The sequence below is a fragment of the Momordica charantia genome (assembly GCF_013281855.1).
Source record: "Momordica charantia cultivar OHB3-1 chromosome 8 unlocalized genomic scaffold, Mcharantia_2.0 BLBB01000008.1, whole genome shotgun sequence".
NCBI classification, from domain to species: Eukaryota; Viridiplantae; Streptophyta; class Magnoliopsida; order Cucurbitales; family Cucurbitaceae; genus Momordica; species Momordica charantia.
In genome coordinates, this window is record NW_028275166.1 from 31,496,961 (window position 1) to 31,513,025 (window position 16,065).

The following is a 16,065-nucleotide window of genomic DNA, read 5'->3' on the forward strand; positions in this document are numbered from 1 at the left end:
ATATATTCTCTCCCTCCTTCTCTTCTCTGAAGTTTTAACATCTTGTAATGGAAAAAGGCCTCTTCTTGTCTGTCTATCTGACAATGGCAATTTTTTTTATGTGCTGTAAAATGAAGGCTTTTTAAATTATAATGTCCACTTCCAGCATGTTGGCAGAATTTTTCAGCTAAATGAAATTTGTTTTCAAACTTATCTTAGTGTATATCTGATTCCCCCATTTTCTCTCACTTTCAACATGTCTTTTAGTTGCAACTTATCATATATTGTTGATTATGTCTTAGATTTTTGCTGTCCAAATTTATATTTTCTTTTCAATGGAACAAAATCTACATTCTACGTCATCTAATCTCACGGGACAATCAACTAACTATATAACATTTCTTGCTCGTTGAGAAACACATAGGAATTAATTGTTAAGGTAGGTGGTCATCATAGAATTTGAACTCGTTCTCCCTCGATTTACTTTAGCTTCTTTAAACCAATGAGCCACCACCTTACGTGATTCGGGTTTTTACAAATTCTCCTTGATTAAATTCATGGGGCACTTTGGAACTTTTTTTTTTTTTTTTAATATATTCTCCAATAGGGCCAAACAAAATGTGTCCACCCCACTATATTTTTGAAGTTGATGCCCAATCCTTAGGCTTTGTTATGTTCTCACTAATCATGATCAAGGGTAGCAAGTTGGAATCTTTTTTTATAAATTCTTTTCATTCTAAAATGCCCATCTTATTGCAAAAGAGAGAGAGATAAGATAAGGTATGCCAATTCAAAAACAAGATATAATTTTATACTATGTTTTTTCCTGTCCAACATAGCTTTTGTGGTATTTGCTTTATGTTGTATAATTTAATGCTAATTCTTGCCTTCAACTTGCAAGCAACCAATTATAAAATCAAAGACAACGACCCTTAGTATAATAATTGTTTCTATTAAAACGTATTAAAAATTAGATAACTATATACTATCAATTTGAAACTTTATATTTGTCATGTCATTAGTTGGGAGAGGAGAGGTTTTCTTTTTACTTATGTACCGGCTTGCCTAATTTTCACACTGCATTCTTGAGAATATAGTCGTGTTTTTTCTTAGTTCATCCACGTAAAGAACGAGAACTCAAACATCTAACCTTTAAGATAGAGGTATAGTTAGTTGAGTTAATGTCATTGACATTTGAAATCTTGTTTATTTCAAGCCAAATGAAAATTTTAGTATTAACCATTCGATGGTTTAATACAAATAGGTATATTGAATTTTTGTTGCTAAACGCTGCTGTTCTTTTATACCAATTTTAACCGTACAGAATTCTTCTCTTCTACCAACCGATCTTTTCCAATCAAAAGATTTCATATAGATTTTGTTAACACACCAACCAATAAGTTTGGTAAAAATTTGAACATCTAATTAACTTCACATAAGTTGACACATTTTGCTCAGGTTAGCTTTTCATAGATTTATATTAATAGACTCTTCGCCGTTTTATTATTCCTCTATTGTCAGTCAAATTTCGTACACATCATCCATTCATGAAGCAAGAGAAAGTACAAGACCCATTCATGAAGCAAGAGAAAGTACAAGACACAATTGGTCGTTGACAAATTGGTTGCATATGAAAATCTTTGAAAGAAGATTAAAAACTTTATCTACAATTAGAAGAAAGAAAGAAAAGGAAAAAAAAAATCTATAAACTCAATCCATACAAAATTTTTGAAAGGTTCGAGTTCAATTTCCAAAACATTTCTTAGCCAAATACAACTCCAACTCAAGTTGAATAATTTTTTTTTCTAAGTATCAAATATGGAAAGGAAACTGTGACTAGGGGATTAGAAAGTGCATTTGAATGTAATATGTACAAAAGAAACATTCTCTCTCTAACTTAGCCAACCAAAAACAAAAAGGAAATGCATGTCAAATATTGACATGTTTTGTTTCCTTTTATTTTAGCATTGATTTGGCGATTCATCAACAAAATTTTTAGAGAATACTTTGGAAAGTCGAGGCAGGCATTAAGAGGGAGAAGAATAATACCAAATAAGAATTCCAAACGGTTCATTTACCTTGCAAAAAGTATAAATGTAAATCAATGAAATTATTAGGATCATATACAGGCATTCCATTCCATATTTGGCAAAGTTTTTAATGTGTTTATTAACACAATCACGACCAATGCAAAATGCCTAAATCAAAGTGAACTATTGACTCCTTGAATTTTTGCAAGATCATAGCTTTCATTCCTGTTTCATTTGACACTGCAATCAACTCTTCTTCTAATGGATTCTTATGCATGAACAATATCCTAAAAAGCATTTGCATTTATGAATTCATTTCTCTCTTTTCTCTCTCTATGTGTGTTTGTGTGTGAATATATGGCCTATTACTTCTTCAGCACCTTGAGAATTCAGAGCTTACCATTTTCAACTGGCATCTGTGTAAGAAAGAATGCAGCTTCTCCCTCCATTTCTCTTACTCTTCACCCTGTCTAATGCTGCTGTTTTTGGTTCTGAAGCTGTGGCTTATGCAAGCAACTCTGAGGTTTTAAGAATTGAATCCTCCATTGTGGTTGACAAGTCTGGCACGGGCGATTTCTGGACCGTTCAAGCAGCCATCGATTCGGTTCCATCTAATAACAACAAATGGATTAAGATTCAAATCAATCCTGGCGAATACAAGTAATAATGCTAAAACATGTGTATGCCTACTCTATGCTTCCAGCTGCTGTTTCCATTTGCTATTGAGCTTTATTTCTAATTATGGTTGGCAAACATTTTGCAGCGAAAAAGTGACAATCCCAGGGGACAAACCTTACATTTTTCTCGATGGAGGTGATCGTAGGACTACGATTATCACGTTCGATGACCATCAAAGAACAGATCTTAGTGCTACATTTACTTCAATTCCTGATAACGTTGTTGCCAGAGGCATTACCTTTAAGGTGCTGTTGCTTCCATTGCTTGATTTGACATAAACTGAATTTATGTTCACATCATTGAAAATTCATAGCAAATTAGGCTGCAAGTTAATCATTGCTCAATCATTGATCAGTGTCTATCTTGTTAGAATTGTTGCTTGTGTTTGATTAGATATTGTCGTGGTGCAATGCAGAACTCCTTCAATCTTGCAGAAGCGCCGCAACTGTATGATTATAGTGGTGGAACTTACATTACACAAGCAGTAGCTGCAAGAATTTTCGGTGACAGATCGGCATTTTTCGACTGCGGATTCATGGGGTTTCAAGACACATTATGGGATGTACAAGGCCGCCATCTCTTTGAAAATTGCTATATCGAAGGTGCCATAGACTTCATCTTTGGTAGAGGGCAATCAATTTACAAGGTACTCTATAAACTTTCCAAGTTGATGCAAGAAGGCCATTCATGGTTCTGTTTCTGCCAACTTCAAATGCCGATACCGTTTCTTTATTCAATTTGGGGAGACTTACACTGCAACTTGAAACCAAAAATGCATGTTTTTGACAATGCAGGACTGCTTGATAAATGTTAATGTTGCATCTCTCCCTCAAGTGCACCAAGGATTCATTACCGCACAAGGTCGAGAATCGGCAGCAGACTCGAGCGGGTTTATATTTAAACAGTGCAATGTAACGGGGGCTGGCCAAGTGTTTTTGGGGAGAGCTTATCGTCCTTATTCCAGAGTTATATTTGAGGATACTTCATTGGATTCGGTGGTAGCACCAGAGGGATGGGATGCCTGGAACTACAAAGGCCAAGAGTAAGTTCACAGAAACAAAAAGAAACAAAGAAAAGAAATAGCCTCTGACTTTTAAAGTTTTCTTGATTGAATTGCCAAGTTCTTATAATTGTTTTTATTGATGTTACATTCTTTAGGGAAAACTTTATGTATGTTGAGGTGAATGGTAGAGGGCCAGGATCTTCCACTACCAAGAGAGTTCCATGGGAGAAGAAGCTTGATGCCTCAGAACTAAGGAACTTCTCATTGGAATTCTTCATTGACCAAGATGGGTGGATTCCCACGATCCCTTGAATCACAATGAAACTTGAAACTCATTATCAGATCTTTAGTTCTGTTAGTTCTTCCTAGAAAGTTAGTGTTGATAGTTCAGTTGCATACTTCCTTCTATAAGTTGAAGAAAACAGCGGAGGCTTTCTTTTTTCTGCAGTTTTCCAAAGCTGTGTGTACTTATTGGACAGGAAATTTTTTGGTTTTCTTATTATTATTTTTTTCCCAATCACATGTTAGAAAGCTAGTTTGCTATTTAAGGTATTTAAAAAGTTCTTCAGAACAAATAAAGAAAGAAATTTCATAATTCTATTCATGTTTCACTTTCACACCACAGCATATATTAGAAGGATTTTAGCAAGCACTATCTTCAGATTTTACTACAAAAAAGCAAGCTATATATCTGAAGAAGTCATGAATTCTTTTTGGATCTCATAAAGACACTTTACTTGCGGCAGTCTGTCAGGATCAAGATTATAATAATTCATAATCCGACACTGAAACTATATTGTGATTCGTAATATCGAAGAGAAATGACAATATTAACAGCCTTTCGTGACGACTATCTCTCCCGAGTCCCACATACCGACTCCCAAAATTATGTCTATACTCTAAACTCCTTGACTCCCACCTTAACAAACTTACCAGGTACAATTAGAACATGGTCTCAAGTATCAACACTATCAGATATCAATTCATTGATTTAGGCTGTTAACATTTCATTAACTTTTTGCTCAAGTTTAATGTCAGAAACTACAGAGTTAGAGAAACAAAACTAAATTAATACGTCTAAAATTTCATTGAGAATCCCCCTAAACTAATAATTACTAGTCATGAATTCTTCATAAACTGCTCCAATTCTCAGTTGCAGAGACAAAAAGTTGAATAATCTACTTGATAGTGATACCATCCAATATCTTATCTAAGTTCATTGATTGTAACAAATAAAAGCTTGGATGAATTAATTTCCCCCTAATTTTCCAATTCAATACGAAACTGTGAGACTCGTGGATCGAACTCAGCCAGAAAACCCCCCATTAAACTGCCGATTTCGATACTGTGTTCGTGTGTGGGAATCTGAAAGTGCAAAGTGGCAGAGTTTGAGTTGGTTACCTAAGAAAATATCCGAAAACTTGTGGCCTCGAAAAGCTAAGCCAAATCCTTCGACTCACGCACAGATGCGACAAACGCCATTGAATTGTCCGCAGAAGATTGGTTTCCATTTGCGGAAGCAAAATCAAACACCACTTTCTGATCTGATTACGATTTTCCAATTCCACGTTTCCAACTCTTAATTTCCTTGGTGGTCACGAGTTGGTTTTTTTTTTTTTTTCTATTCCATTCTTCGGTTCTAAATTTACTCGATCTAAACCACTATTATTAAAAAAATAACTCAACCCAATTATGAAATATCGAGCTTAGCTCATGAAACGTGGCTTCGTTACCATTTACTTAATTCATAACAACTTTAATGAATTTATTTAGAGATGATTTATGTCGACAATTTTAATAGAGACACTATCGAGTTCTACTAATACTTTATGATGTGTTCGAGGTGTTATTTGATTTCACTTGATCACTCGAACATGCTTATCCATAATCGATGCATTAAATTTTTCTTTATATTAGAGTCGTACTGAATATGTATTCATTCAGACTACCTATAAATTTTATAACCTTGGATGTTTATTTATACGATAAAAAGATGTTAGGAAAGTTTTTTTATAAATTTTTTGATAATTATTATTCCATAAAATAAAATTAAAATAAACATATTCTTATATAATTTTATGGTAAATAAAATAAATAATTTTAAAATTATTAATTTTATAATAAGTTTGGGTTGCATGTGGAAAATTGATTCTAAACAAATATTAAGTTAAAAAAATCATTTAAAAATAATATTTTATTTGTAAATGGGGAGCATAAACAACGATTAAAAAAAATAAATACCTACACAATTTTTAAAACACTTCCTTAAGAAAAATGCTTACTCAATGCTTGAAAGTTAAAAATAAGAAATAAGAATTTTTCTAGGCGGGCTCTTAATTTTCCATTTTGTAGAGAAGAAATAAATCTTTTCAATTACTGTACTATTTTTATTTATTTATATTTTTATATCAGTGAGTGTTTTAATCGGCTCGCACCTCTATTAGAACTTAAAGATGACCATCCTAGAGTTTGAACTCCTTCCTTCTCAGTTTACTTTAGTTCTTTTTTATCAATAAACCACCCGGGATGGTTAATTACTTTATTATTTAAAAAATGTATATTTTAATTTATAAAATTTTGACTTTATCCTAATTTGTAGGTTTATTAATAATGTTTTGTTGATATGTTTTAATACTTATTGAATTCTTTCCATGAAAAAATACTTATTGAATTTTCTACTATTCACTAAAAAAAATTGATTTACTCCCTATTTCAATGTTGAATCTATAGCCATATAAAGTTATCTGTAGCATGTCGTATCAATGGAAAATTCTAATAATATTTTTACCTTATTAGATTTGGATAGAACCTTATGCTCCAATTATTATTATAAATAAAAAGTAACGGACTTATGTTCTTAATTTGAATAATTACCCGATCTAATTAGACGTTAAAATAAAACTATAATAGTGCTGGATGCGATAAGAATTTTTTTCATAAGCAAGTCATTCATTTTTTAATAAGTTATGTCCTAACTAACATATTGAATTTAATACTCTCATGAATAAAAAACTACCAAATTTAATATTATAATTAAATTTTGACCGATGCAGAAGTTACTACAATTAAAAATTAATTTATATATAAAAAATATAAACTATTAGAAAGTTACCTCTGTTATAAAATTCCAAATGGTTGAATTTGAATTTCAATCTCTCATTCATCTCAATTCTCAACAGGTGACTACTATAAATCATTCAAAATATAAAATCAACCTCATTAATATTGAAAAATCTAAAAATTCCTATGTAATTTCTTAATTTTTGGACAAATCCAAGATGTTTTGAACCAAAACAAGCTCCAAGACAACGTTGAATGTTGATTCAATAAAATCAAGCTCCAAAATCACCAATTTTCCATCTCAATTTATTTTGTAAACAGTTATACGATTTTCTAATGGCCCACGACCCGCAGAGCCTCCGAATCACACCTAATTTGAGGCTCAAAACTCTCATACGCCACCCAGCTTTGAACTGTCCGCTGGGCGCTACTAAGAACCAAATTCAGACACCACAAAGATAAGGCTCTTTCTCACCTTCTTTTCTACTCCCAAAACCATTCACCGCCCACAAATTTCTCAACCCAGATAGTTCAAGAAGAATCAGATTATGGGCTACCTCCAAAATTGAGCATTTTTTATTGCCTGCCCGGGTTTCTGTAGAGGGGTTTTGATATTGATAAGAAATCGTTTCTGGGAAATTTTTCTTCATGTGCTTGAAGAACAAAAACCCAGTTGGTGATTAGCGTTTGAGGGGCTGTATGAGTGGGCAAAACTCCATTTGTAGGCTCTTCAAGCTTGGGAGCTTGAACTTGAAGCAAAAGGAGTATCAGAAACAGCAGCGGCCATGGCTATTCGTTACACTCTCGCGCTCAGTCAGACCCTTTCTTTCAATTGTTTCAATTTCTCAATCTGTGATGCTTCTTTATCGTCGCATTCTTCTCGAGTTCGCTATCGCCTCGTTTCTTGCCGACGGTTGAAGAATCTGAATCAAACTTACGTTTCTTCCAGCTCCAGGTAGCGTCCATGAGCGATTAAGAGGCTTGGTAACATTTCGACATTCTTATCTGCTATAATGTTAGGGAGAGCTTGGTGTAACTTGGCCAGTGAATTAGATGCTAAGTCTGTCTGTTTGCTCGCACAACGATTGGTTCTGTGAATTGGAGTTTGAATGTGCTGGTTGGTTAAACAGAGTTTTGTAGAATTGTGGAGCTTTAGATTTGTGTATTGCATTTAGTTGGACACATTATCAAGTCATGAGATTACAGGAACTCAGCTCATTTTGGCAGTTATTTTGTCCACCTTCAAATTTGTGAAACATTTATGTTCACCAGTTCCTATATTGTTTTTGTGTTGTAATTGGCGATTAATCCTCTCTACTGGACACTTTTGGTTTCAGGCTTGAGAGAGTAATTTCAAGGTGTTCAATAACCAACTCTGACGTAAAATTCGATCAAGTTTCAGTTGAAGATGATGTCCAAGAAGCTTTATCTTCTGTAGAAGCTGATTGTTCACTTCCAATTGTGCAATTGAATTCAGGTTTCCTCGAGACAGATGCTTTGACTCTACAGACTGAACCTTTGAGTTTATTGACCGAAAGGACATATGTCGATAGTCTTTTGACAACTTTGCCTGTATGCTGCTTGGGGAATTCCTCTTTCACCATGACTTAATGTCATTGACTTCATTAGGGATGAAGATGATAGTTTGAATCAGGCATTGGATCAACTCTGTTCTCTGTTTCTGTAATTGTAGGTTTTAACTGAGGAGGAGCAGAATGTTCTTGCAGCAACACCAGCTCACCCAGCTGGACTGTATGGTAAGAAGGCCCCCCGAAATTTTAATATTGAAATGATATAAATGATCATAAACTAGTTTTCCATGCAATCATAGTGAAGATCTCCCCAACTAGAGTTTTCTGTTCTCAGAAATTTAAAAAATGAGAACCTAGGGTCTTGATGTTGAAGTTATGAGTTTAAATATCTATATCATTTCGGCTCATCTGACAACTATTTTCTTTCTCATTTTCTGTTTCTGAAAAATAATTTTATAAACACTACCTCTACCTACCTGTTTTTTTGTTTTGTTATCTACTTTTTAATAAGTTTGTCAAAATCTAAGTGAAATTTAGAAAACTAAAAGTAGTTTTTAAAAGCTTGTTTTTGTTTTTGAAATTTAGCTAATAAGTCAAATATGCTTTTAAGAAAGATGAAAAGCATACCAAAGAAACTACAATGAAACAAGCATAGTTTTTTAAGACAAAAAACAAAACATGAAATGGTTATCAGAGGGGCCTTGACTTTGAGGTGTTCGTGAATAAGGGTTATATAATTACCCATGATTTCAGTGTGCAAGAATGAGTAGGAGCCTAGTATGGTGCTCGAGATACCTTATTGTCTATAAGAGTGATGTTTCAGCCATTGTATGACAGTAATATTTTTAGTCTAAAAGCTTATGAGATACGTCCGAGATTATGTTTTTATCATAAACTGATATAAGTTTTAGATATTAACTATAAGACTATGGATCCTGGTTGTTGTTCCTGACCAGAAACGATACTTCTATCTTACAGCTTTATATGCCTCATGTATTGCGGGAAATTTGGTCGAACAGCTCTGGAATTTTGCTTGGCCTTCTGCTATTGCATTGCTTCATCCTAGTCTTCTGCCAGTCGCAGTCATGGGATTCTTTACTAAGGTAACTAGTCATCAAGGTAAACCTATAATTTTAAATTATGCTAAATATACTTAATGGTTCCTAACCTTTTTGGTATTCTCAATTTCATCATTAGTTTTTTAAAATTATCAATTTTACCCTTAATGCATAAAAAATTTTTCAATCAAGTTTTTTCATTATAACTTCTATAAAAATTTGTCAATATAAAGTTGATGTGACATTAAATTATTGTTGTATCACTATTAACATATTTGGATGCATGTCACTTGAAAGAAGTGAATTTTGTTGATGGGTGAACTAAGTTTCATGTATCAAGTAGCATTTGAGTGACATTTCATCGTGTCTAAATATGTTAATAAAACAATAACTCAATGATATATCATCTCTTTGTTAACAAACGTTTTTCCGGAATGACCTAATTAATAAAATTGAGAATTTTAAAAGATTTAAGGACAATTGAGAATTACTTAGAAGATTAAGGACCATTTTGTATATTTAGCCTATTTACGATGCAAGAGAATTGCTCTCTAATATGTTAGAAGTGTTAACAGCTTGCAATAATAGTTGGAGGCCCTTTGGTCGGGAAGTTTATGGATAATTTTCCCAGAGTTCCAGCATATACTTGTCTTAATTGTGTTCAGGTATACTTGTACATTAAAATATACTTAATGTCAGAAATTTGATACGAGAGCACACACCGAACTCTACTAGCCATTATTCAAACTTGAATTGGATTTGCCCAGGTTTTTATTACAATCTATAATTTCTCTGTTGCCTTCAGGCTGCTGCTCAATTGCTATCTGCCTCAATGGTAATTTATGCCCATACCGTTCCACGTTCTGCTTCATCATCCATACTTCTCCAGCCATGGTTTGTTACACTGATTGTTGCCGGTTCCATAGAGAGGCTGTCTGGAATAGCATTGGGTGTTGCTATGGAGCGTGATTGGGTTGTGTTGGTATGTTAATTTTTAAATTATTTGTTTCCCTGTTATCTAATAAATATCTAAAAAACTAGTGCTCTTTCTCCATGGTACAGTTAGCTGGAATCAATAGGCCTATTGCACTTGCAGAAGCTAATGCTGTTCTTAGTAGAATTGACCTTCTCTGTGAGGTAATCAGGGAGTCTCAAATCATTTTTTTCAGTTACACACTATCTTGGTTTTCTGTTTGATATATTTCTCTCCTACTTCAGTTAAGCTGAGTTTCTTGAAGTTGTCGATGTATCAATATGAAAACTTTGACCCAATTGACTAAAACACTCTTGTCGTGCAGATAGTTGGAGCATCTTTATTTGGTATCATCCTTTCCAAGTATGATCCAGTAACTTGCTTGAAGTTTGCTGCGGGTTTAATGTTGTGGTCCTTGCCAGTTGTGGTAATTATTTGTCCACGTGCTAACTAGATATTTCTTGAGAGGTAAAGTTTATGAATTGTTTGATGGTTGTCAGGTCGTACTCACTTGGTTAACCAACAAACTCTCCACTGGTGTTCTAGATCGTGCAAAATGTTCACAAACGTGTTGTGGTGATCCTACTGAAGGTTCACCTGGCGCTGAGAGTATAAGTAATCTTTCACGAGCCATTATGGAATTTGATCAAAGTTTGTTCTGATACAATTTTTAGTAAAATCATCTTCTGTGCTTTCAGTGGACGTTGGCGTAGAAGTTATTAAAAATGGATGGAAGGAGTACTTGCAGCAACCAGTACTTCCTGCAAGCCTTGCCTATGTGCTCCTCTACTTCAATGCTGTCCTTGCTCCGGGCAGTTTGATGACGGCATTCTTAACTCAGCAAGGTATGTTTACGACTTTTAACTCTATATGGTAAGTTTGTTCTTCGACAAAGTTTCTAGTACTTCCTTTATAAATAGTTCTTTAGTACTATGGAACTCATGTGAGTCTTAAAATAATGTTGACGTAGCTAATTTATAATAAATGAGAGATGAGTAGTATACATCATACTGTATTACTAGATATTTTTCCCTTTCACACACCTCTTTTAGGACCATTAGCTTTGATGTCCATATAAAACCTTAGCTAGATGAAATTAACAAATTGCCATATATCAAATAATTTAATTCTTTGGTCCTAATAAATGGGTGCATCCTAACTCCAATGTTCGGATCTTGTTCCACCCCCCCAACCAAAAACAAAAACAAAAAAGAAGGGGAAAAAAACTAACTGAAACTGACCCTTTACTCAGCAGTCAGCACTAATGTTCCTTGACCTGCTTTCTGAAACTTTATAATTTGGTTTTGCGTGATTATAATTTTACTTTTCATTCATGTTGGCCAACAGGTCTTAGTCCATCAATAATTGGTGCCTTTAGTGGATTATGTGCTTTCATGGGTGTTACTGCAACTTTTGTATCTGCAAATTTGGTCAGGCAATTCGGAATTTTGAAGGTTATATTTTCTTCTACGTTTCTGCTCATAGTTCCATGTCTTCTGCACATAGTCTAATACACATCCTAGTTCCATTTGTCAGGCTGGGGCAGTTGGATTGATATTTCAAGCTGCACTTCTAACAGTTGCTGTTGCTGTGTACTTGAGCGGATCCCTTTCCCGGCAGAGCCCTCTTCTTTTCTTCTTGTCTATGATTGTAAGAATCAACTCTTATCGAATCAGTTTTTTTGGACTAGCTAATCTGATTTTATATAACTTTAGTCCACCATCGAGCTCATTTATATCAAAAGAAAAATCTGATTCAGGTTGTCTATAGGAAGTTAGTGAACCCTGAACATTCTAATTGCTGCTGCTATTAGCTTGAAATGTGATGCATTGGATAATTTGTTCATATTTTGTTTCCTAAGTGATTTTCCTATATGCAGGTTTTATCTAGGCTCGGGCACATGTCTTATAATGTTGTGGGGCAACAGATTCTCCAAACCGGGATACCATCGTCCAAAACTAACCTCATTGCATCAACAGAGGTTTCAGTTGCTAGTTTAGCGGAGTCCATAATGTTGGGCGTCGCAATAATTGCCAATGATACTTCACATTTTGGATTTCTAGCGATGCTGTCACTTCTATCTGTTGTTGGAGCAGCAGTGATGTTCTGCCAGTGGTTGTTGAATCCAACCGATGAACAAAGGAAACTTTTCTCTTTCAGCTCAGTTTGAGGTAAGTGAAAAATTCTTAGTTGAAACTCAATAAAAATTTTACCCACTTGTTATGTAAACAGTTGGCAACCTATAATAGAAACGAACTGATTTGTCCAGAAGAATTTTCATACACAAATTAACTAGATCTATCATAGAAGAGAAATTTTGGATTGAAGGATACTCAAGAAGGTTGCAGTATAGATAACTTCTGAAATGTAGCAGCTGTAGTTCAGCTTAAATTCTTTAGTCTTAAACAGATTACTTCCCGGTCGGTAAAGGCGGGAAATAAAAGCAAAACAAACCATTACATTGGTGGTGTCAAATGGAAAGAAAAACTAACTGAAGTTAGTACGTGGCTTCAAAATTCCTTTCGCCTATCAAATGGAAGTTAGGATGAAATTGACAAAATATAGAATTCAATGGCTGATAAAGGGTCTGTCTCTCCATCATTATTGAGAAAAAACTTTCTATATTTCTATGGTAGTATGGCCTATACCATAGAAATATTGCCCTTACTTTTGTACCAATCTCACTTCTAACTAATATAGAACTATATTTGCATCTTCAACTGTCATCTCATCTTCTGTTGTGAACCATGGAATTGAAGTTCTTGTTTGTGATTGTAATAAATATGTAGGCTATTGATAGGAATCGCCCTTAGGGTAATAAAGGGATATTATTAGAGTATCGAGGGTACCTTAGATATTAGATATGAAAGTTGATAGGGAGTATTTGTATAAATAGAATGGAGGTGTAAGGATGAAGAGATCCAATTAGTGAGTATGGTTTAGGTTTGAGTAAGAATACTCAAGAGAAGAGGGGAGGGTCCAAGTACCGCGAATTACTTGGTAGTTTTTGTAGTTTCTATATCTCGTTATATTTCAATATTTCTTGTTCGAGTTCTAACAGCTATGCATTTGGTACCATCAACTTCAAAACTATAAAAGCTAAAAATCTGAGGGAGATGACAAAACATCAAAAGAAACATTTGCTAACAACTAAGAGACAGTGGTTATTGTTTAAATTTTACCTGACGATTAATTCAATGTTTTGCAGATGCCCTGATGTACAAGGCTGAGGTGTTGGATTCTTGATACATAGAGGACACAAATTAATATGCAAATTGTAAGGTCAAGCCCATACCCATCAACTCTTTGATGTGCTCATTATTTTGTGGGTAAATCAAAACTCAAAAGCTAGACTAGATTCATTCAGTATCAATTCTGACATTGTACATACACTTTCTGTTCATCTTGTAAAGTAATCAGTTCATGTAGCTTGAGATCTTCTAATGAAGCTCCAATTTCACAAAAAGAAAAAAAAAGGAAAGGAAGAGAATAAAAAAACAAAACAAAAAAAAGGTCAAGTCCAAAACCCATCAAGTGAATCATATAATGTTTCTAGCTCTTGAAAACCACTGAGAAATCTGAGTTATTGGGAAAAAAAGCCTCGACTTCTGAGTAGACTGGACATTTTGAGTTTCTTTTTAGTTAAACAAGAACAAGTAAGAGAAGCTTTTTTTTTTTTTTTTCCTGCTGGTGTAACTCCACTTCCATGTTCCATCTTCTTCAGCTGATAAATGGTGTACAAAAAGTGACTGTTGCTTGATGGTAACCATCAATGGCCTAAATTGTACCTTGTTTGTGTATTAAATTTCCTTTTACTTACTCTGGTTTCATTTTCTGAAAATTGAAGATGAGTGGCCAATTAGACTCCAGTTTTCATGGTACTGGACAGTGCCTTCTCCCTCTACTTTACTTGTCCTTACTCATTTTGGCATTTACAGGGGGGGCTGCCTCTTTTACTGTTGTAAAATTTTCTGATTTTATTCAAACCCATTAACTCTTCTGGGTTAGCTTTTTCTTTTTACCACTCAGTTTCTTTTCATCAGCCAGGTTTCAAAAGGTTCACATAACTCTGCTGCTAGTGATAAGAAAAAGGAAGGCTCTGTTTATTCTCTCTTGTGCAATGGAATCTACTTTCTTTCATATATATATTTTTTTCTTTTCTGTGTTCTTTGGAACCCATGCTTTTAACTTTTCCAAGTTGAACCACAGTCTCAATCCTAAAGAGAGGTTAGTTCGACTCGGTTTGTTTCGAGTTGAAGATAAACCAAATTGATTGAAATAAGACGAGATAGATCACACCAACAAAAGTAGACCAGCGAGATGGAGAAATGCCAATCCATGTCAAATCTTTATTCACATCAATCGAGAAAACAATCATGGATGTCGAATAGTATGTATGGACGTGTTGGAAGAGAGGTCCGATTTGAGTCTATCAAATTATGACGAATCAAATCGAGTTTATCTCTAGATGGAAATTTTTATGACTTGAGTGTATTTGTTGTCTAATAACTACTAAATGATTCACAATCAATATGCCCTCTAATAACTATTGGATGCATGTGAAATACGTGTTATAATTTTTCTCTCATACATCTACATTGTTTCAAGACAAATGTTCATAACTATCATTATACAAGTACTACTTTCATTTATTGTCCACCATGTTATTAGCATCATTTTAAAAATGACACGGGTCCAACAACATAAATAATTATTTATAAAGAGAAATTTATAGTGTGAACGGAATGAATAGGTACTATAGAATGAGAAAATTTTCCTTAACATAGACTTTTCCTCCAATAATATCTCCATTCGTTGTCGGTCCATCAACAATATTTAAAAATGACGTGGAATTCAACAACATTGAAATATTAGTCACAAAGAAAAGTTCATGACGTAGATGAAGAGCGTAGATACTACGAGAGTGCTAGAAATGTTTATCGAGGTCGTTAGAATTGCAACTACCAAGCACAAGAGCCAAGGAAAGTAGAGAGACCTTGGGGGTGAAGTTGGTTGAATTGAACGAACCCAAGTGCGTGCATTGGCCGTTGGGCAGCGGCAGCGGCTCGTACAGGTCACGCAGCGCCGGTCCTCGTACGCCTACAAGCACAGCCACAGCCATGCACGCACGTGCACCTTTCCCTATACATTTTTTTCTTTGCTTTTCACCCCTTTGCACAATTCTTAATTGCTAAAAAAATATTTTTACAAGACAAGTTCTCATTTTTTCAGTACCCATCAACCATATTTTTGGTTTCATGCAACTTTAAAATATTTCAATTATATCTCTAGATATTTTGAAGTTTAGTTTCGTTTAAATGATGATTTGAAATATTTATTGGATAAATATTGGTTGGTTTAGTACGATATGAAAAATAGATAACAAAATAGAAGAATCATATTAAAAGAGATAATAAAAGTTTGAGAACGTCAATTTAAATCTAGTGCATTAATGTTTTATCGCAGTTAAGTAAAATAAAATAAGTTCAAAATATCAAAATATAATTTTTTTTTTGGATGTTATTGAAATTTTAAAAAGAGACTGGCATGGTAATTCTCAATGAACTCCCCAAAGAAAAAAAAAACATTTCAGTATTAAATTATTAGGTGAAATGATTTGGTCAATGGTCTATTTTAATCCTTTAGTAGATTCTTAACACATATCATTACTCTAGGCTCTAGTGGGTGAATCTTTTCAAAAAATAATCTAAAAGAATAAGATAAGAGGGCCAATTACCCCTTTAATTTTTCT

General features: G+C 34.1%; 1 protein-coding gene and 1 long non-coding RNA gene across 2 annotated transcripts; one reads left to right on the forward strand and one right to left on the reverse strand.

Annotated features, from left to right (window-relative positions):
* Positions 1 to 2,032: 2,032 nt before the first annotated feature.
* LOC111023273 (uncharacterized) lies at positions 2,033 to 5,288 on the reverse strand. The gene is made up of 3 exons (XR_002603096.2): positions 5,092 to 5,288; positions 2,802 to 3,714; positions 2,033 to 2,620 (listed from the first exon to the last, which is right to left on the reverse strand). It is a non-coding gene; the product is annotated as an uncharacterized LOC111023273 (long non-coding RNA).
* Positions 5,289 to 7,133: 1,845 nt separating this feature from the next.
* IREG3 (iron-regulated protein 3) lies at positions 7,134 to 13,741 on the forward strand. The gene is made up of 14 exons (XM_022300696.2): positions 7,134 to 7,705; positions 8,088 to 8,322; positions 8,444 to 8,507; positions 9,261 to 9,385; positions 9,916 to 10,005; positions 10,146 to 10,322; positions 10,403 to 10,477; positions 10,639 to 10,740; positions 10,814 to 10,928; positions 11,012 to 11,158; positions 11,661 to 11,767; positions 11,850 to 11,963; positions 12,193 to 12,484; positions 13,522 to 13,741. The coding sequence occupies exons 1-13, from the start codon at positions 7,536 to 7,538 to the stop codon at positions 12,481 to 12,483; spliced, it is 1,812 nt and encodes a 603-aa protein (XP_022156388.1). The 5' UTR covers positions 7,134 to 7,535; the 3' UTR covers position 12,484; positions 13,522 to 13,741.
* Positions 13,742 to 16,065: the final 2,324 nt, after the last annotated feature.